Source organism: Hypomesus nipponensis, chromosome 4 (genome assembly GCF_054491055.1).
Source record: "Hypomesus nipponensis isolate SF chromosome 4, ASM5449105v1, whole genome shotgun sequence".
Classification (NCBI taxonomy): Eukaryota; Metazoa; Chordata; class Actinopteri; order Osmeriformes; family Osmeridae; genus Hypomesus; species Hypomesus nipponensis.
The window spans coordinates 2,244,621-2,259,221 of NC_140364.1; the positions used below are offsets into that span (position 1 = coordinate 2,244,621).

The window sequence follows — 14,601 nt, forward strand, 5'->3', positions numbered from 1 at the left end:
TTGGGTATGGATTCACGGGGCAATCCCTTTTGACATGGCCTAGTTGTCGACATCCCCAGCATTCCTTCCCCTGCTGCTTGTAGGCTTGGTTGGGGTTAGCTTGCGTTTGTCCGTTCCACGGTGGGGGCGGGCCTTGTCCTTGTCCTCCTGGGGGTTTCCCACCATATTGGGTGGATCCACCCTTTCCCGTCCATTGTTGCTGATAACCGTTTGAAGGCCCAACGTGTACATGGATTGGTGGTAGGGTGGCGGCTGGAAAATTGCCTGGTGTTGTCTGCCTTGGTCCAGGTCGGAGGTTGGGGCTGTGTCCGGAGCACCAATGGGGCTTGGGTTGTCGTGTCCTCTAGGTCCTGCGCCTGTGTTGTTATTACTGGTGCTTGTGTTTTGGATTTGTCTTTTTTTTGTTTACACAGCTCTCCCAGTTGCAGTTGTGTTAGCTTATTGCTAAGTTGCTTGTTTTGCTCTTCGGCTTCTCGGATTTCTCTTCTGCAGTTGTCAACATGGTGGACTATATGTTCAGAGAACAATGGCCAGTCCATCTTCATCAGGCCCACTACATTGTCCAGGCACTTTTGTACGTTTTGTGGCATAGCCTTCTTGACCATGAGCATGAACAGTCTCTGAGTGGTGTTGTTTGTGTTCCAGGCACCCCCCGTCTCCTCTCTCCATCTGCGCTGGAAAGTGTGCAGGAATTTGGTGGGGCATTCGTTGTCTTTCAGTACTTCGCCATCCAGCTTGGAGGGATCCATCTTCTCCGGGTAGTGCTTCCTTAGTTCAGCCCATATTTGATTGCGGTGGCCTCCAAACCCTACGCTGTCCACCTGATTTCCGGTCACCACTCTTGGCAGCTGTGCACCCTGGAAAACCTCTTCTGTTAATTGTTTTCCGGCTGTGTGCATCAACAATGCCTTTATGTCTCCCAGTGCCAGGGTCACTCCTGCTGTGCTCTCTTCCAATGCTGTTATCCATTTGTTGGCTCCATCGGTAAGGGTTGGCAGCCTTCCTGCCAGACCTATCATGTCCATGAATGACCATGGCACGTACATGGGGTCTTGTCCAGTTCCTTTCACCACTAGGGGACACACTGGGACTGGATTGTTTAGATCCTCTGCTCCTTTTCCTTCTGGGTAGCTGTTTAGGCTGGGCCTTCTCCCCAACCTTCCTCCATTTCTCACCCAGTGCTGTGTCCGTTCCTCCTGTGATGCTATTTTTTGTCCGTAGACTGCCCCACCTTCTCTGTTTTGTGGAACTATCATGCCTTCTAGACTCAGACGCATTGCCCCTCCGTTGTTTGGATGTTGCCATACGCTGTGGGGGCCCTGATCTGGTGGGATCTCCGATGTCGGCCTGGGTGCTGACGTTTTGTTCCTGTGGCTGCTTAATCTGTTCGTCAGGCTGTTTATCTCTCTCTCCATTGTGTGTATGGATTTTTCCATATCATCGCATTTTTGTTTGCTCCATTCTGTCAGAGAATGATCTCTGCTTTTTTGTTTCGGGCGTGCCCCAAGTGGCTGGGTCGAGGGACGCAGTTGAGATGATGCATCTTTGTCCTCACACTCCTTTAGTCCAGACTCTTGATGTTCGTTGTGTCTTTGTTCTTCATACTCCTTTTCGTTGGATTCTTTTATTATTTGTTCCAGGTAATTTAGTTTATCTATCAAATGAGCCATTTCTGCTTTTTTAGCAGTCCTCTTCTGGTACTCCTCTCTGTCCAGATGTTCTTGTGATTGTTCGCTGTGGCATAATGAGTTCCCATCTTCTTGTCCCATGCTGGCCTCGGCCAGCTCTTTCTTGTTTGGTGTTTCAGCTTTTTTGCCCCCAGCATAGACTTCTGGTGCGTTGTCCAGAGTGAAAGTGAAATCTCCATGTAGTTGCCCTCTCATTTTCTCTCCTTCGGGGTTTGTGTTCAGGAGTGGATATTGTCCCACTTTGAATGGGTTCCTGCTGTCCGGGTATGGGGGTGGTTCCACTGGCCACGCTGGTGCCGTGGGGCTCTGTCCCTGTAATTTCACTGTTCTTGTTTCTTTAGAATTGCTTATTGACTCTTTTTTATTTTCGTTTTGTGTTTTTCGCTCAGTTCTGGCCATTTGACGTCGATGTCCTTCTTGTCTAAACCAATTTAACACTTCTCTTTCTCTTGTCTTTTTGCCTAGTCTCTTGTCGCTGTGATCTTCAGATTTGTGATGTTTGATGTTCAGCTCCATTTCCTCACAACACGCCACATCAAAGGATCCTTCTTTCGGCCAAAGTAGATTGCGCGCATGCCATCTCTTCATTAATCGTGTAATTAACGTTTTATCGTCTGGGTGGCGCATTATTATTAGCTCCATTGGAACTTCCGCAGTTTTTCCACTGCTGTTCCCGTGAGCGTTCCCCATGTTTATTCGTTGTGCTCGTTTGACCAAAGACCCAAAAACCCGCGGTTGTTTGCCTGTTTCTCCGATTTTCTTTATTTCTACCAGGTAGTTCATTAGTTTTCCTGGTTGGTATAACGGGACCATGTAGGAACTCTCTCAACAGCCTCTCTGTTTATTTTAATTTTTGGAGGTCTGATTGTTTCAATTACACCTTCCTGCCTTCACTCACCCTACTGGGAACAACGGTGATACTTGTTGCTGGTATGTGATCGGCCTATCCCGTACTGTTTTTGTTTTGTCTTTTGTTTCTTTTAGTAGTTAGCGGCTACTGCAGTCTGCTCCAACTTCTGGGCCAGATTGCAGTGTTCCAATAGTGTTGTTGCTTGTTGCCAAGACACGCCTGGGAGAAAACCTTCTCTCCTGGGGCTGTTATAATGATTTAGGGTTTTGCCCAGTCTCTGTTTTGATTTGTTTCGTCTGTTTTGTTTTTTCTTCAATTGAGCATTTAAACTGTTCTTAATTTGTGATTATGTGTGTGCGTCTTATATCAATTCAGGTGGTCTGAGTATGAGTGTATTTGTATTACTTATTGTCTGGTGCTCATTCGTTAGAATGACACACGACCTCAGCGGGATTTTTTCTAGTTTCTGTGGTAGCCACCAGTGGTATGGGTTGCGAATGCCAGCCCAGTTTATGGTGTTGTTTCTTCCTTGTTTGCTAGAGGCTCTTGTTTTCCTCTGCCAGGGGTAGAGCTTTAAATCTGTCACAACTCGGTTAGAGTAACGACTGGTTGATGGCAACCGAGAGGGGACGCGTGTGTGTGTGTGTGTTGGAGAATGGAAAAGGTCCACAGTGATGATGTTTAACAACCACTCTCACTATTTTCTTGTGTCTCTCCTGTCAATTAGTCACAAGTCGTTCTTGTTTTCTCATCTGTTGTAGGCCAATAGTTCAGCTATACTCTCCTATAAGTAGTTGACCATGGGGAGGAACGCCACAAAGAAAAAGGTGTGTGTGTATACTTGAAGTTTTGTGTGATTATATGTATTTGAGAGTGTGTGTGTGTCTTGTCTGTTGGATAGGTGTGTTGTGTGTGTGTGTGTGTGAGTGTGTGTGTGTGTATGAGAGTGAGAGGGAGAGTGTGTATGTGTGTGAATGGGAGTGTATGTTGTGTGTGTGTGTGGAGTGTATGTCGTGGGTGTGTGTGAGGGGTGTGTGTAGATGTGTGGTATGAGAGTGTGTGTGTGTGTGTGTGTGTGTGTGTGTGTATGGGAGTGTATGTTGTGGATGTGTGTGAGGGGTGTGTATAGATGTGTGCGTGTGTGTGTGTGTGTGAATGAGTGTGAGAGGGAGAGTGTGTGTGTGTGCTTTTGAGTGGGGGTTGAGTGAGGGTGCGTGTATTGAGCGTGGTGTGCGTGTGGCACAAGGTGTGTGTGTAGATGTGCGGGAGGAGGAGGGAGAAAATGAGTGTGTTATGTGTGTGCGGTGTTGTGCGTGTGAGGAGTGTGATTATGTGTGCGTGTGTTTGGGACTGAGGAATTAGAGTGTGTGTTGGGTAAACGTGTACGTGTGTGTGTGTTATTGTGTGGGAGCGTTGCGTATACTGTGTGAGGGTGTGAGTGTAATGAGAGTGGTGCGTGTGTGGTACAAGGTGTGTGTATATGTGTACGGGAGGAGGCGGGAGAGTAAGTTAGGTGTGGTAGCTTGGGAGTGGATGGGACTTCGTGTGTTTTCGTTGTGTGGGAGTACGTATGTGTGGTCACTGGTGGGATTCGGGAGGGCAATGGTTTGCGGGGAGTGTATGTTTGTATCGTTTGAGCGTGTGTGGTGTGTGTGTGGGTGCGAGGTACGGGTGAGCGTGAGCGTGAATGGGATAGAGAGAGATAGATTGAGGGGAAGGGTTATGATGAGTGCGGGTGAGATGCGGAGAGTGATAGTGAGCGTGGGTGAGGGGGAAAAAAAGAGAGAGAGAGAGAGAGAGAGAGGGAGAGAGAGAGTAAGTGAGGGAGAGAGGGTGGGAGAGTGTGAGGGTGAGAGTGAGAGAGTGTGTGTTAGAACAAGGGTCGAGCGGGTTGGGCCCGACTGTGAGTGCGACAACGCCAGTTTTGAATCAGCTGAGTGGGAGAGGTTTTTGTGAGAGAGTGAGCGAGAGAGAGAGAGATCTCAGGGGTTCCAGCACCCAGTCAATTTGCTGGCCACAGACAGTTCGGGCTGCTCCCGTTTCTGACTGTGCCTGACCACAGGTTATTTTCTAGTCGCTCGCCTTTGACTAATGTCCTGAGGTTTCGGTTGATGAGTTCAGCCACATAACCCACACAGCACATAAGCAGGACCTGCGCTCTCTCGCAGGGAGTATATTGCCACACTAATACCAAATCTTTTTAAAAGACAATCGGGGAAGTTAGTCAATTTTAACCAATTTGGCTGAGTTTATTCCTTTGAGTTTTAATCACTCATGAATAGATGGACTGTGTCCGTCCCTTCACCGCTCCGGGTGGGGTCTCAAGCGAGCTCGTTATCTCTCCTGAACTTCACGACTGAGGCGGCCGGCTCGGTCGTTCGTTCCTCTATTGGTTGTCACGACATACAATGAGTATATGTGTATATTTACACTTTTCCTAATAACTATTTCGATCCAGACTACTCAATCTGAGCCGCAAGTGACTTTACATACATGAGTTAATGTGCTTTGCGCCTAAACCTGGTAAATCCTAACGAAATTACACGCAATAATTTTAATATTCGTCGGGCCTTAGCCCACTCGACATCTAATGACTATAACATCACGAATTAACCTTCATTAGGATCTAACTCTCTACACATTTAATTATTTACATAAGAACAAAACGAACTAACATTCGTCAGGATCGAACCCACTAAACATCTAATGATTATAAAACACTATTCAACCCTCGCCTGGCCGTAGTCTCACAAAATATCAACAGTATTATTAATTTTGCGAATCAAACTTCGCCAGGCCACAGCCCACAAATATCAGACAATATTATTTAATTTGCTAATCAAACTTCGCCAGGCCACAGCCCACAAATATCAGACAATATTATTTAATTTGCGAATCAAACTTCGCCAGGCCACAGCCCACAAATATCAGACAATATTATTTAATTTGCGAATCAAACTTCGCCAGGCCACAGCCCACAAATATCAGACAATATTATTTAATTTGCGAATCAAACTTCGCCAGGCCACAGCCCACAAATATCAGACAATATTATTTAATTTGCGAATCTCTAACAATGTTATTTAGACAGTAAAGAAAACTGAACGGAGCTCAAACTTTGCGGATCTTAAACGAAAATTACTGTAGCCTACCTTGAGCCCCGGCTCCAATGATCTAAGCGTTTTTTGTATGCATCGATTGTTTTTGTTTTTTTAGACAGTATAAATATAATAATGGCTATATTCTAAAGTATGTTATTTAATCTAAACCTACTTTCTGTGTTTTACCGCTACCGCGATCCAGATTAAAATTAAAGCAAATGTTAAGCAAGCTAGCAACCAGCAGATAATAGCCGAGCGTGACATTTTAAACATTCAGACTGTATTGAACATAGCTGTTAGCAAGCAGTTAGCACACAGCATACAAACATAACATATAATAATTTGCATCACACTCCGGTTCTCCGTGCTTTTCGAGTTTATCAATTAATCAGAAGAAATTGGTTCTTTTGGGCATAGGAGCCAGTGCAGCCTGGGTGGATTCACACCTCGGATACGCACGTAATTCAAGCAGATATAAAAGAAAAAAATCTGCTTACCTTTTAAATTTGTTTGGCCAAGCGTCCGGTGTGGCCCTCCGCTCAGGCGACTGGCTCCGGCCTCCTGGCCTCGGCTCGCCAAATGTTGGGTCACAAATTCAGTCTAAGTTCCTAAGTTCGTTTCAAAACCTAAGTTCAAAACAGCACGGAAAACGGGAGCAGAGTATGATGCAAAGTGTTTATTCGAATCTAACACAGAGGATTGATTCCAACAAACGGGAGCATGGTCTCGAGATCAGACTGAAATTTTTCTCCGGACATTTGCTTTTATATTTTTCCTTCAATATTTTGATGATTTCTCATTGGCACAGTACATGTTGTCACATTGTCACAGAATTTGCATAGCCTGGCCATTCCCCAACACTGTGGCCACGCGAGGCTTGTAGTTCAGGTCACCTGGAGTTCAAATCCATAAATTTGTTCTCAGTCGCTTGTAGTTCTCTCTATCTGGGCCTTGTAGTTTTTTTATGGTTGAGGCCTACACACATACGTTTTCCTCCGGCTCTCAAACTCTGCTTATCTGGGCTTCCATGTCTGGCTTATTTCTTCTATGTTTAATGTTACTTTTCAATCCATCTACTCAATTGCATCTGGTTATCCATACTATAGAATAATATAGCGTATAAATGCACAAAGGTGATTTTTCAATAATATAAAATAATACATCATATAAATGCACAAAGGTGATTTAGTGGTTTCACATCAGTTATATAGTACCATGATTGTTTTCTCCTTCGTCATGATTACAACAGTGTGTTAATAATTCTTCATCACTCTGACAGTCAAATAAAATACATTTGATATCTTGGCCCATCGCAGGACTGTAGTTAACACACCTAATCATTGTGTTCGGACCGAATACAAGGATTGGACAAGGTACTTGCCTGTTGCCCTCCTGGCAGTAGTCAGGCAGTAGAACATGTGTTTTGAGGGAGTGGCCATGAGGGAGGGGGCGGGATATTTTGGGTTGATACTTTCAAACTCAATCCAAAATGGATAGTTTTGCAAAACTTACTTAACTTGCCTCTATGTGTGAATGAAAATGTGTGAAGTGGCAAACAAATTACACATAACTGTCTATGTGACAATACTTCTGTGCTGGATATGGCTGGGGTGTTTTAACATACTCAATAGAAACATCTATTGTCACTCGTAGTCTACTTTGTAGTTTACTAAGCGGTACATGATTCACTCTCTCCAGAAATCTACAATGGCTACAAGTACTGCACCTGAACCTGAACACCTGTTGAAAATTCTGGAACAGCTAAACGATAAAAATCTGAAGAAGTTTCAGTGGTACCTGCAGACTGGAGTGGTTGAGTTTAATCCCATCCCAAAGAGCAAGTTGGAGAAAGCTGACAGACTAGACACAGTGGATGAGATGGTGGAGACATACGGACTTAAAGGTGCTCTGAAGATCACTGTGACGATTCTGGAAAATATTCCACGGAATGATCTTGCTGAGTCGCTGCTGAAAAAGTGTTCCATGGGTATTTAAAATCTATATGTTTATCAGATTGAATACTGTATCAAACTGGATTGTACGTAATATTCAGAAATATGTGGTCTTCACTGCTACAGATACAGTGTAGAGGAGATGTAGCCCTCCTTCCGGTGTCTGAAGTTACTGCATGTGTATCTATCACTTAGGACAGCAGACGACTGACACCATTCTCATAACTAAATAAGGTGACATTGGTGGTAGTCCAGCTTGCTAACACCAACCCCAGTCCAACACAGGACAGGAAACACAGTACAGATACAGACAATGTCTCTTACATGTGACCTACAGCTCCATAGAGTGTAAAACCTGAGAATATCAGACAGTGCAGCCCTGACTCCTCCTGTATTTTCTCTCCTCACAGGTGTCAGTGGTGCTGAGGAGGCTGGTGAGAACAGTTCAACTTCTTGCTTTCTTCAGGTAGTCCAGGGTTCTTCCAACACGACTGAGACTGGAGAACATGAACTGCCTGGTGGAAACCCCTCAGAGTATAGTAAATAATCTGATTATTATCTGCTGATATCTACTGCTAATTCAGAAGGGAGAAAGTTGATGGACACAGTAAAGGGCATTACATTTGGCAATAATTAAAATCATAGACACCCTACTAAATTATAATGACTTAGATTAGAGCAGCCTTTTCATAATTAAGTGAAACTTTAACCTTAAGCTGAAGCTACATATTAGGAAAATCAATATTAGGCTGCTAATTTACTTTCTAAATAGGTATACCATAATTGTATTTTAATGATATGAATGAAATAAAAATGATTAAACAGTTGAGTTTATATGTTCTTTCTGTAGATGAATATGCAGAAAAAATCAAATGCAACAAACTCAAACATCAACTACAACTCAAATCAAAGTGTGAACAAATAGTTGATGGAATGAAACAGCATGGCAAGAAAGTCCTCCTGGACAGCATCTACACAGAGCTCTACATAACAGAGGCTGGAGGTGGAGAGGTCAATGACCAACATGAAGTGCGACAGATTGAAGCAGAATACAGGAAGATTAGAGGTTCAGACAAACCAATCACATTCAACAACATCTTTAAACGCCCTTCTGAACGAAACAATGAAACAAAACGTATCAGAACGGTTCTGACCAAGGGAATTGCTGGAATTGGCAAAACATTTGCCTCCCTGAGGTTCACTCTAGACTGGGCAAACGGAAATGAAAATCAAGACATTGACTTCATTTTTCCACTCCCCATTCGACAGCTAAATTTGTTCAAGCAAGTGAAGCACAACTTGATTGATGTCATTCATAAATGCTTCAAAGAAATGGAGAAAGAGCTTCTCGATACCATTTTCACAAAAAGACATGAAAACGTGAAAGTTCTATTTATCTTGGATGGTCTTGATGAGCTCCAGATAAACCTCAACTACGAGAATTATGAGAGGTGTGATGATATCAAAGAGCCAAAGTCCATAGATGTGCTACTAACAAATCTGATCATGAAAGATCTGCTTCCTTCTGCTCTCCTATGGATAACGTCCCGACCTGTCACAGCCAATCAGATCCCCTCTGAGCGTGTTGACCTGGTGACAGAGGTACGAGGGTTCAATGAGCAACAGAGGGAGGAGTACTTCAAGAAGAGATGCAGTGATGAGAAAGCCAAAACAATCATCTCACACATCAAGCAACCCTCATCAAAGAGCCTCTACATTATGTGTCACATACCAGTCATCGCTTTCATTATTGCAACAGTTTTAGAGAACCATGGAGAAAAAGAGTTGCCCAAGACTCTGACTCAAGTTTACATACTCTTCCTAGTTGACCAAGTCAGAAAGATGAACGTGAAATATAATAGAAAAGCTGAGACTGATGCACCATGGGACAAAAAAGACATGAAGATTATTCGATCACTAGGGAAACTGGCTTTCAAACAACTGAAAAAGGGCAACTTGATTTTCCATGAGGCAGACCTGAGAAAATGTGGCATTGATGTCAAAACAGCTGCAAACTGCTCAGGAGTGTGCACAGAAATATTTTCTGAAGATAAATGGGGTGGTGAAGAGAAGATGTACTGCTTCATCCATCTGACCATCCAGGAGCTTTTTGCTGCTCTGCATGTGTTTCTGTCATTCTCTAATGACAATCTGAATTTAATGGCAAAACATTTTTACAATAGATTAACCTTCCTCCAATCGCCTGTCAGATTCTACAAGAGTGCTGTGAACAGAACCTTAGAAAGTGCGAATGGAAACCTAGACCTGTTCCTCCGCTTCCTCCTTGGCTTCTCAATGGAGTCCAACCAGGAACTCTTGATAGGTCTACTAACACAGAGAAGAAGCAGCTCACAGAGCCTTGAGAAAACAGTCAAATACATACATAAGAAGATCAGAGAGGATTCCTCTCCAGAGAGATGCATGAATCTCTTCCACTGTCTTAATGAACTGAATGACCGTTCTCTGGTGGAGGAGATCCAACGCTACCTGAGCTCAGGAAGTTTCTCCAGTGAGAAGCTCTCATCTACACAGTGGTCAGCTCTGGTCTTTGTGTTGCTGACTTTAGAAGAGAAACTGGATGTGTTCGACCTGAAGATATACTCCAGATCAGAGGAAGGACTTCTGAGGCTGCTGCCAGTGGTCAAAGCCTCCAAAACCGCTCTGTATGTATAAGGCATTCAAACTTAAAATAACAAAATAACTTATAATATTATATCAAATAATATATATGCCCCTTGTCTTTTATTTAATTATCATATAAGAACATGACCCTGATTATGTCTTATGTTCCCCCACTGTCATTTAGGCTGAATGACTGTAACCTCTCAGAACGGTGCTGTGAAGCGCTGGCCTCAGTTCTCCCTTCCTCAGATGTTAGAGAGCTGAATCTGAGTAACAATGACCTGGGGGATTCAGGCATGAAGCTGCTCTCCGATGGATTGGGAAATCCATGCTGTAAACTGGAGACACTGAGGTGGGTATTCAGGCTGAACAGAAAACATCTAGTTACGTTTCACATGCTATATTTGCAAGCTTGATTTGGGCTTGAGTAGTCATATTGTTGCCTTGTGCTGCAAAGAATTGTATACATCTTTGATGAAGAGCTAGATGGTTATCTAATGACCTAAGAAAGTTATTTACCTTTTAATTTTAGAGATGAACTTGCTATTATTTTACTATCCAAATATTGTCCAACAGCATGAAGTCTTTCTTGGTATGTTCTGATCTCTATCTCTCAGTAAGCCCTGTTGTAGGAAAGTTGGCAATAGCTGCTCTCTATGCTAATGTAAAGTGAAAGGAGGAGCAGCTTAACTACAGTTTCAAGCTACAGTTTGAACTCATACAGCAGTGTTTCTGTCAGTACCTCAGCACTGCAGGCAACGTTGTCTTAGTTTTGGTGTACATGTATTCATTCTAAAGTGGTATGTTCACATTTAGGTTACATTGCAAAACAGCAAGCTGGCATGACAGACAGTCCCAACTAAGAGGACAGTAGTGTCTTCATGGTAGGCACTTGGACACTACTGGTTTAAAATGTGAAAAAGCTCAACTGAATAGTTAAAATTAGGGTCTGGGAACTAAATAATTAATATGTCTTATAGAAATTGTTAACAAATGGCTCTGTTGTTAAGGAAACCAAGGCCTGTATCATACTATGGCCATGCTGTCCATTTGGTTTAAAAGGTTACTCCTCTTCTGGCTTTTGGATGGCCCTATTTTGAGTTTCACGACCACCAAATGAGCACAAACAAAATATTCCTGAACTGGGGGGAAAAAGTAATTCTGTCTAATAAAGGGGAGGAGCAACACTGACAGCACCTGCCAAATGAGCCCCTCTGTGCTGACTCACTCTGGAGGCCCAGATGGATTCTGTCACAATATTGATCCTCTTTTTACAGACTGTCAAACTGTCTGGTCACGGAGGAAGGCTGTGCTTATTTAGCCTCAGCTCTGAAGTCCAATCCCGACCACCTGAAGGAACTGGATCTGAGCTACAATCATCCAGGAGAAAAAGGGTTTGAGCTACTCTCTGCTCCACACTGTAAACTGGAGAAACTCAAGTAAGGAGATTTTGTGTTTTCTATATACCTCATAATGTAATTTCGCTCAACAACGAATAGACAGGTGAACATAATTGCAGAATATTCGACATATAATCATAATTGCATTTCCTGGGGTGTAAACGGGTTTTGTAAAAACTGTGAGTTTGCTAACTTTTAAATGAAGGAAACTCTGTGAATCTAACCTGCTGGCTGGCAGCTTATTATTTAACAAACCATGAGTTTTTCCCTATCCTCATGCTGAGGCTGAAGCAACTGTCCTTTCCTCGACAATCCGATCAATGTTGAAGCCAGCACAATTCTCATAACCTTATGTCGGGAGAGGATTTTGAGACCCTGATTAGATATTCTTTCATTCCCTGATGACTACTCAGGGTTAGGTTAGGGTCATCCTCATCATTCTTATGCTTATCCCTACAGTGTGGATTATGGTGGAGCGTGCAGGATCAAACCTGGTCTTAAGAGATGTGAGTATTGACTGCCACTTGGTTATAGTATACATAGTCACACAAGGTACGCATACATACATACATACATACATACATACATACATACATACATACATACATACATACATACATACATACATTAACACATATACACACATTCAAATACAGTACATATATGAACACATAGGCATACACACACATACACACACACACACATACACACCCATAGCACACAAACACTCATACAAAAACATACAAACACATTCACATGCGTACACATAAGCAAACACACACATACAAACGCACACACACAAGTGCACGCGTACACACACACACCATACACGCATACACACACAAATACACAAATGCATACACACACAAACTCATATGCACACACAACACATATACACCCAGCATATACACACAAATACACACTGTGTTTGTTTGTGTGTATGTGATAGCGTGTATGTGGACCAGTGTCTTGTCTAGCTCCAGTAACTGGTTAGTGTGCAATGTGTGTGTGTGAGAGAGTGTGTGTACTCTTGTCTCTCCTCTTTTCTCCTCTCTTCTGCTCTCTCTAGTTACCATTCATTACAGTGCAAGAGGAATGGAATGCAGAACCAGATAGAGAGGGAGGGAGAAAGAGAATGAGAACAAAGTGATAGTAGAGGAACACACAGGATGGGTAGATGAGGACAGAAAAAGGGGACATAGTGAAGGGGTGGAGGAAGGAGGAGAGAGGGGTCATTCTAGTGTGAATGATGGTGATCAGTAATATTGTTTCTCGGTCTCCCCCATCAGATGTATGTGAGCTCACACTGGACCCAAACACAGCACATGGAAACCTCTGTCTGTCTGAGGAGAACAGAAAGGTGACATGGATGAGAGATGAGCAGCTGTATCCTGATCACCCAGAGAGATTTGACTTTTGGCCACAGGTGCTGTGTAGAGAGGGTCTGTCTGGGCGCTGTTACTGGGAGGCAGAGTGGAGTGGTGGAGGGGTTTATATAGCAGTGACGTATAAAGGAATCAGCAGAAGAGGAAGGGGTGCCGACTGCAGGCTTGGATTCAATAACAAGTCCTGGAGACTGTACTGTGGTAATCACAGTTACTTTTTCTGGCACAATAATAAGAGAACTGACATACCTGTCCCCCCCTCCAGCTCCCACAGAGTAGGAGTGTATCTGGACTGGCCGGCCGGCACTCTGTCCTTTTACACAGTCTCTTCTGACACACCGACACTCCTGCACACATTCCACACCACATTCTCTGAGCCCCTCTATCCAGGGTTTATGCTTTATGACTATGACAGCTCAGTCCCTGTGTCAGGTAGAATAGCCAACATTGATACATGTTAAGAAGACTCAGTGATGCTTTATTGGCAAAGGAAGTTTGTACAAAGCATTACGTAAAGTAGGGGTGCCAATAATTGTCGCACACATTGTTCCATTAAAAATAAGTATTTCTTGACATATTTCCTTTAGAGCCTTTGCAGTTGCTGGTCCTAGGCTGTGGAATCAACTTTCCCTTTTCTATCAGGCAGGCTCCTTCATTGTCTGTTTTTAAATCCAAACTTAAAACACACTTATATGCACTAGCGTTTCCCACTACCTCTTCAGTTGTGATGTTACTTATTTTACTGTTATTGACTGTATTTTGTTTTTGTTATGTATTTTATGGTGTCTTTTTTATTATTATTATTTTTTGTGCCTTGTGTTCGGCACCTCAGTCAGCCTTGCTGTGTTAGAGTGTGCTTTATAAATAAAATGTACTTACTTACTTAAAAAAAAAATGCATTTGTGCTCCTTTCTCAAACATAATTTACTTCAGTTGAAGGTTAGATTGTAAAAAAAAAAAGCTGAATTACTGTCACAATTTGTTGAGTCAATTGTAGGCAGGAGACATCATGCAAGAGGTTCTTTTAATTAATGTCCCTCCGTAAAAACAAGATATCAAACAACTTAGGTGTCTTTAAAAAACAACAAAAACAGAAATAAAGTATTACTCAGAATTTTTGCGAAGCTTAAAAGGCAATCGTAATGCCCGACATACTAGAATATAGTGACAACAGAATTTTTTTTTTTGACCATACCTGACAAAGGACTAACACAAAACTCACACCTTATATACAGAAACATAATTAGTAACAGTTGAGGACATGAAATAGGTGCACGTAATTACGCATCCCTCTGAGCTTGGAGGTGTTCGAGGGAATCCTAATACTCGCGAGAGAGACAGCGCCGTGATCTGGATCCTCCAGTAGGCGTAACAATTACAAAAAGGTGTCATTTTTATAACTCTTTTTAGTCATCTTTGCCAGGGGTGCCAATTCCTCTGGAGTTGACTGTATACACATACATACACATGCACACACACACACACACTGTAAACATTACATTCAGGACAGGTATTTTGACATTATTATCCACTTGAATGTGTGTGTTGTGTGTATGAAATATGAGTATGCTGTGGTCCAGTGTGATCTATGCTCCTTTTTCCT

The 14,601-nt window shown here is 42.9% G+C and overlaps 1 protein-coding gene across 1 annotated transcript; it reads left to right on the forward strand.

The window, feature by feature from the left end:
• Positions 1-7,115: 7,115 nt before the first annotated feature.
• Positions 7,116-13,887, forward strand: LOC146294968 (NACHT, LRR and PYD domains-containing protein 3-like). Its single transcript, XM_084695607.1, has 7 exons — positions 7,116-7,626; positions 8,002-8,130; positions 8,442-10,254; positions 10,398-10,565; positions 11,491-11,652; positions 12,073-12,119; positions 12,903-13,887. Exons 1-7 carry the CDS (start codon positions 7,320-7,322, stop codon positions 13,457-13,459), a joined length of 3,183 nt encoding a protein of 1,060 aa, XP_084551733.1. The 5' UTR covers positions 7,116-7,319; the 3' UTR covers positions 13,460-13,887.
• Positions 13,888-14,601: the final 714 nt, after the last annotated feature.

Bases quoted from the DNA above. Each gene is read 5' to 3' on its own strand.
- LOC146294968 (XM_084695607.1), top strand. From the start codon at position 7,320: ATGATTCACTCTCTCCAGAAATCTACAATGGCTACAAGTACTGCACCT. The intron at 10,255-10,397 runs GTATGTATAAGG...ACTGTCATTTAG, and splicing joins AAAGCCTCCAAAACCGCTCT to GCTGAATGACTGTAACCTCT. The intron at 12,120-12,902 runs GTGAGTATTGAC...CTCCCCCATCAG, and splicing joins CAAACCTGGTCTTAAGAGAT to ATGTATGTGAGCTCACACTG.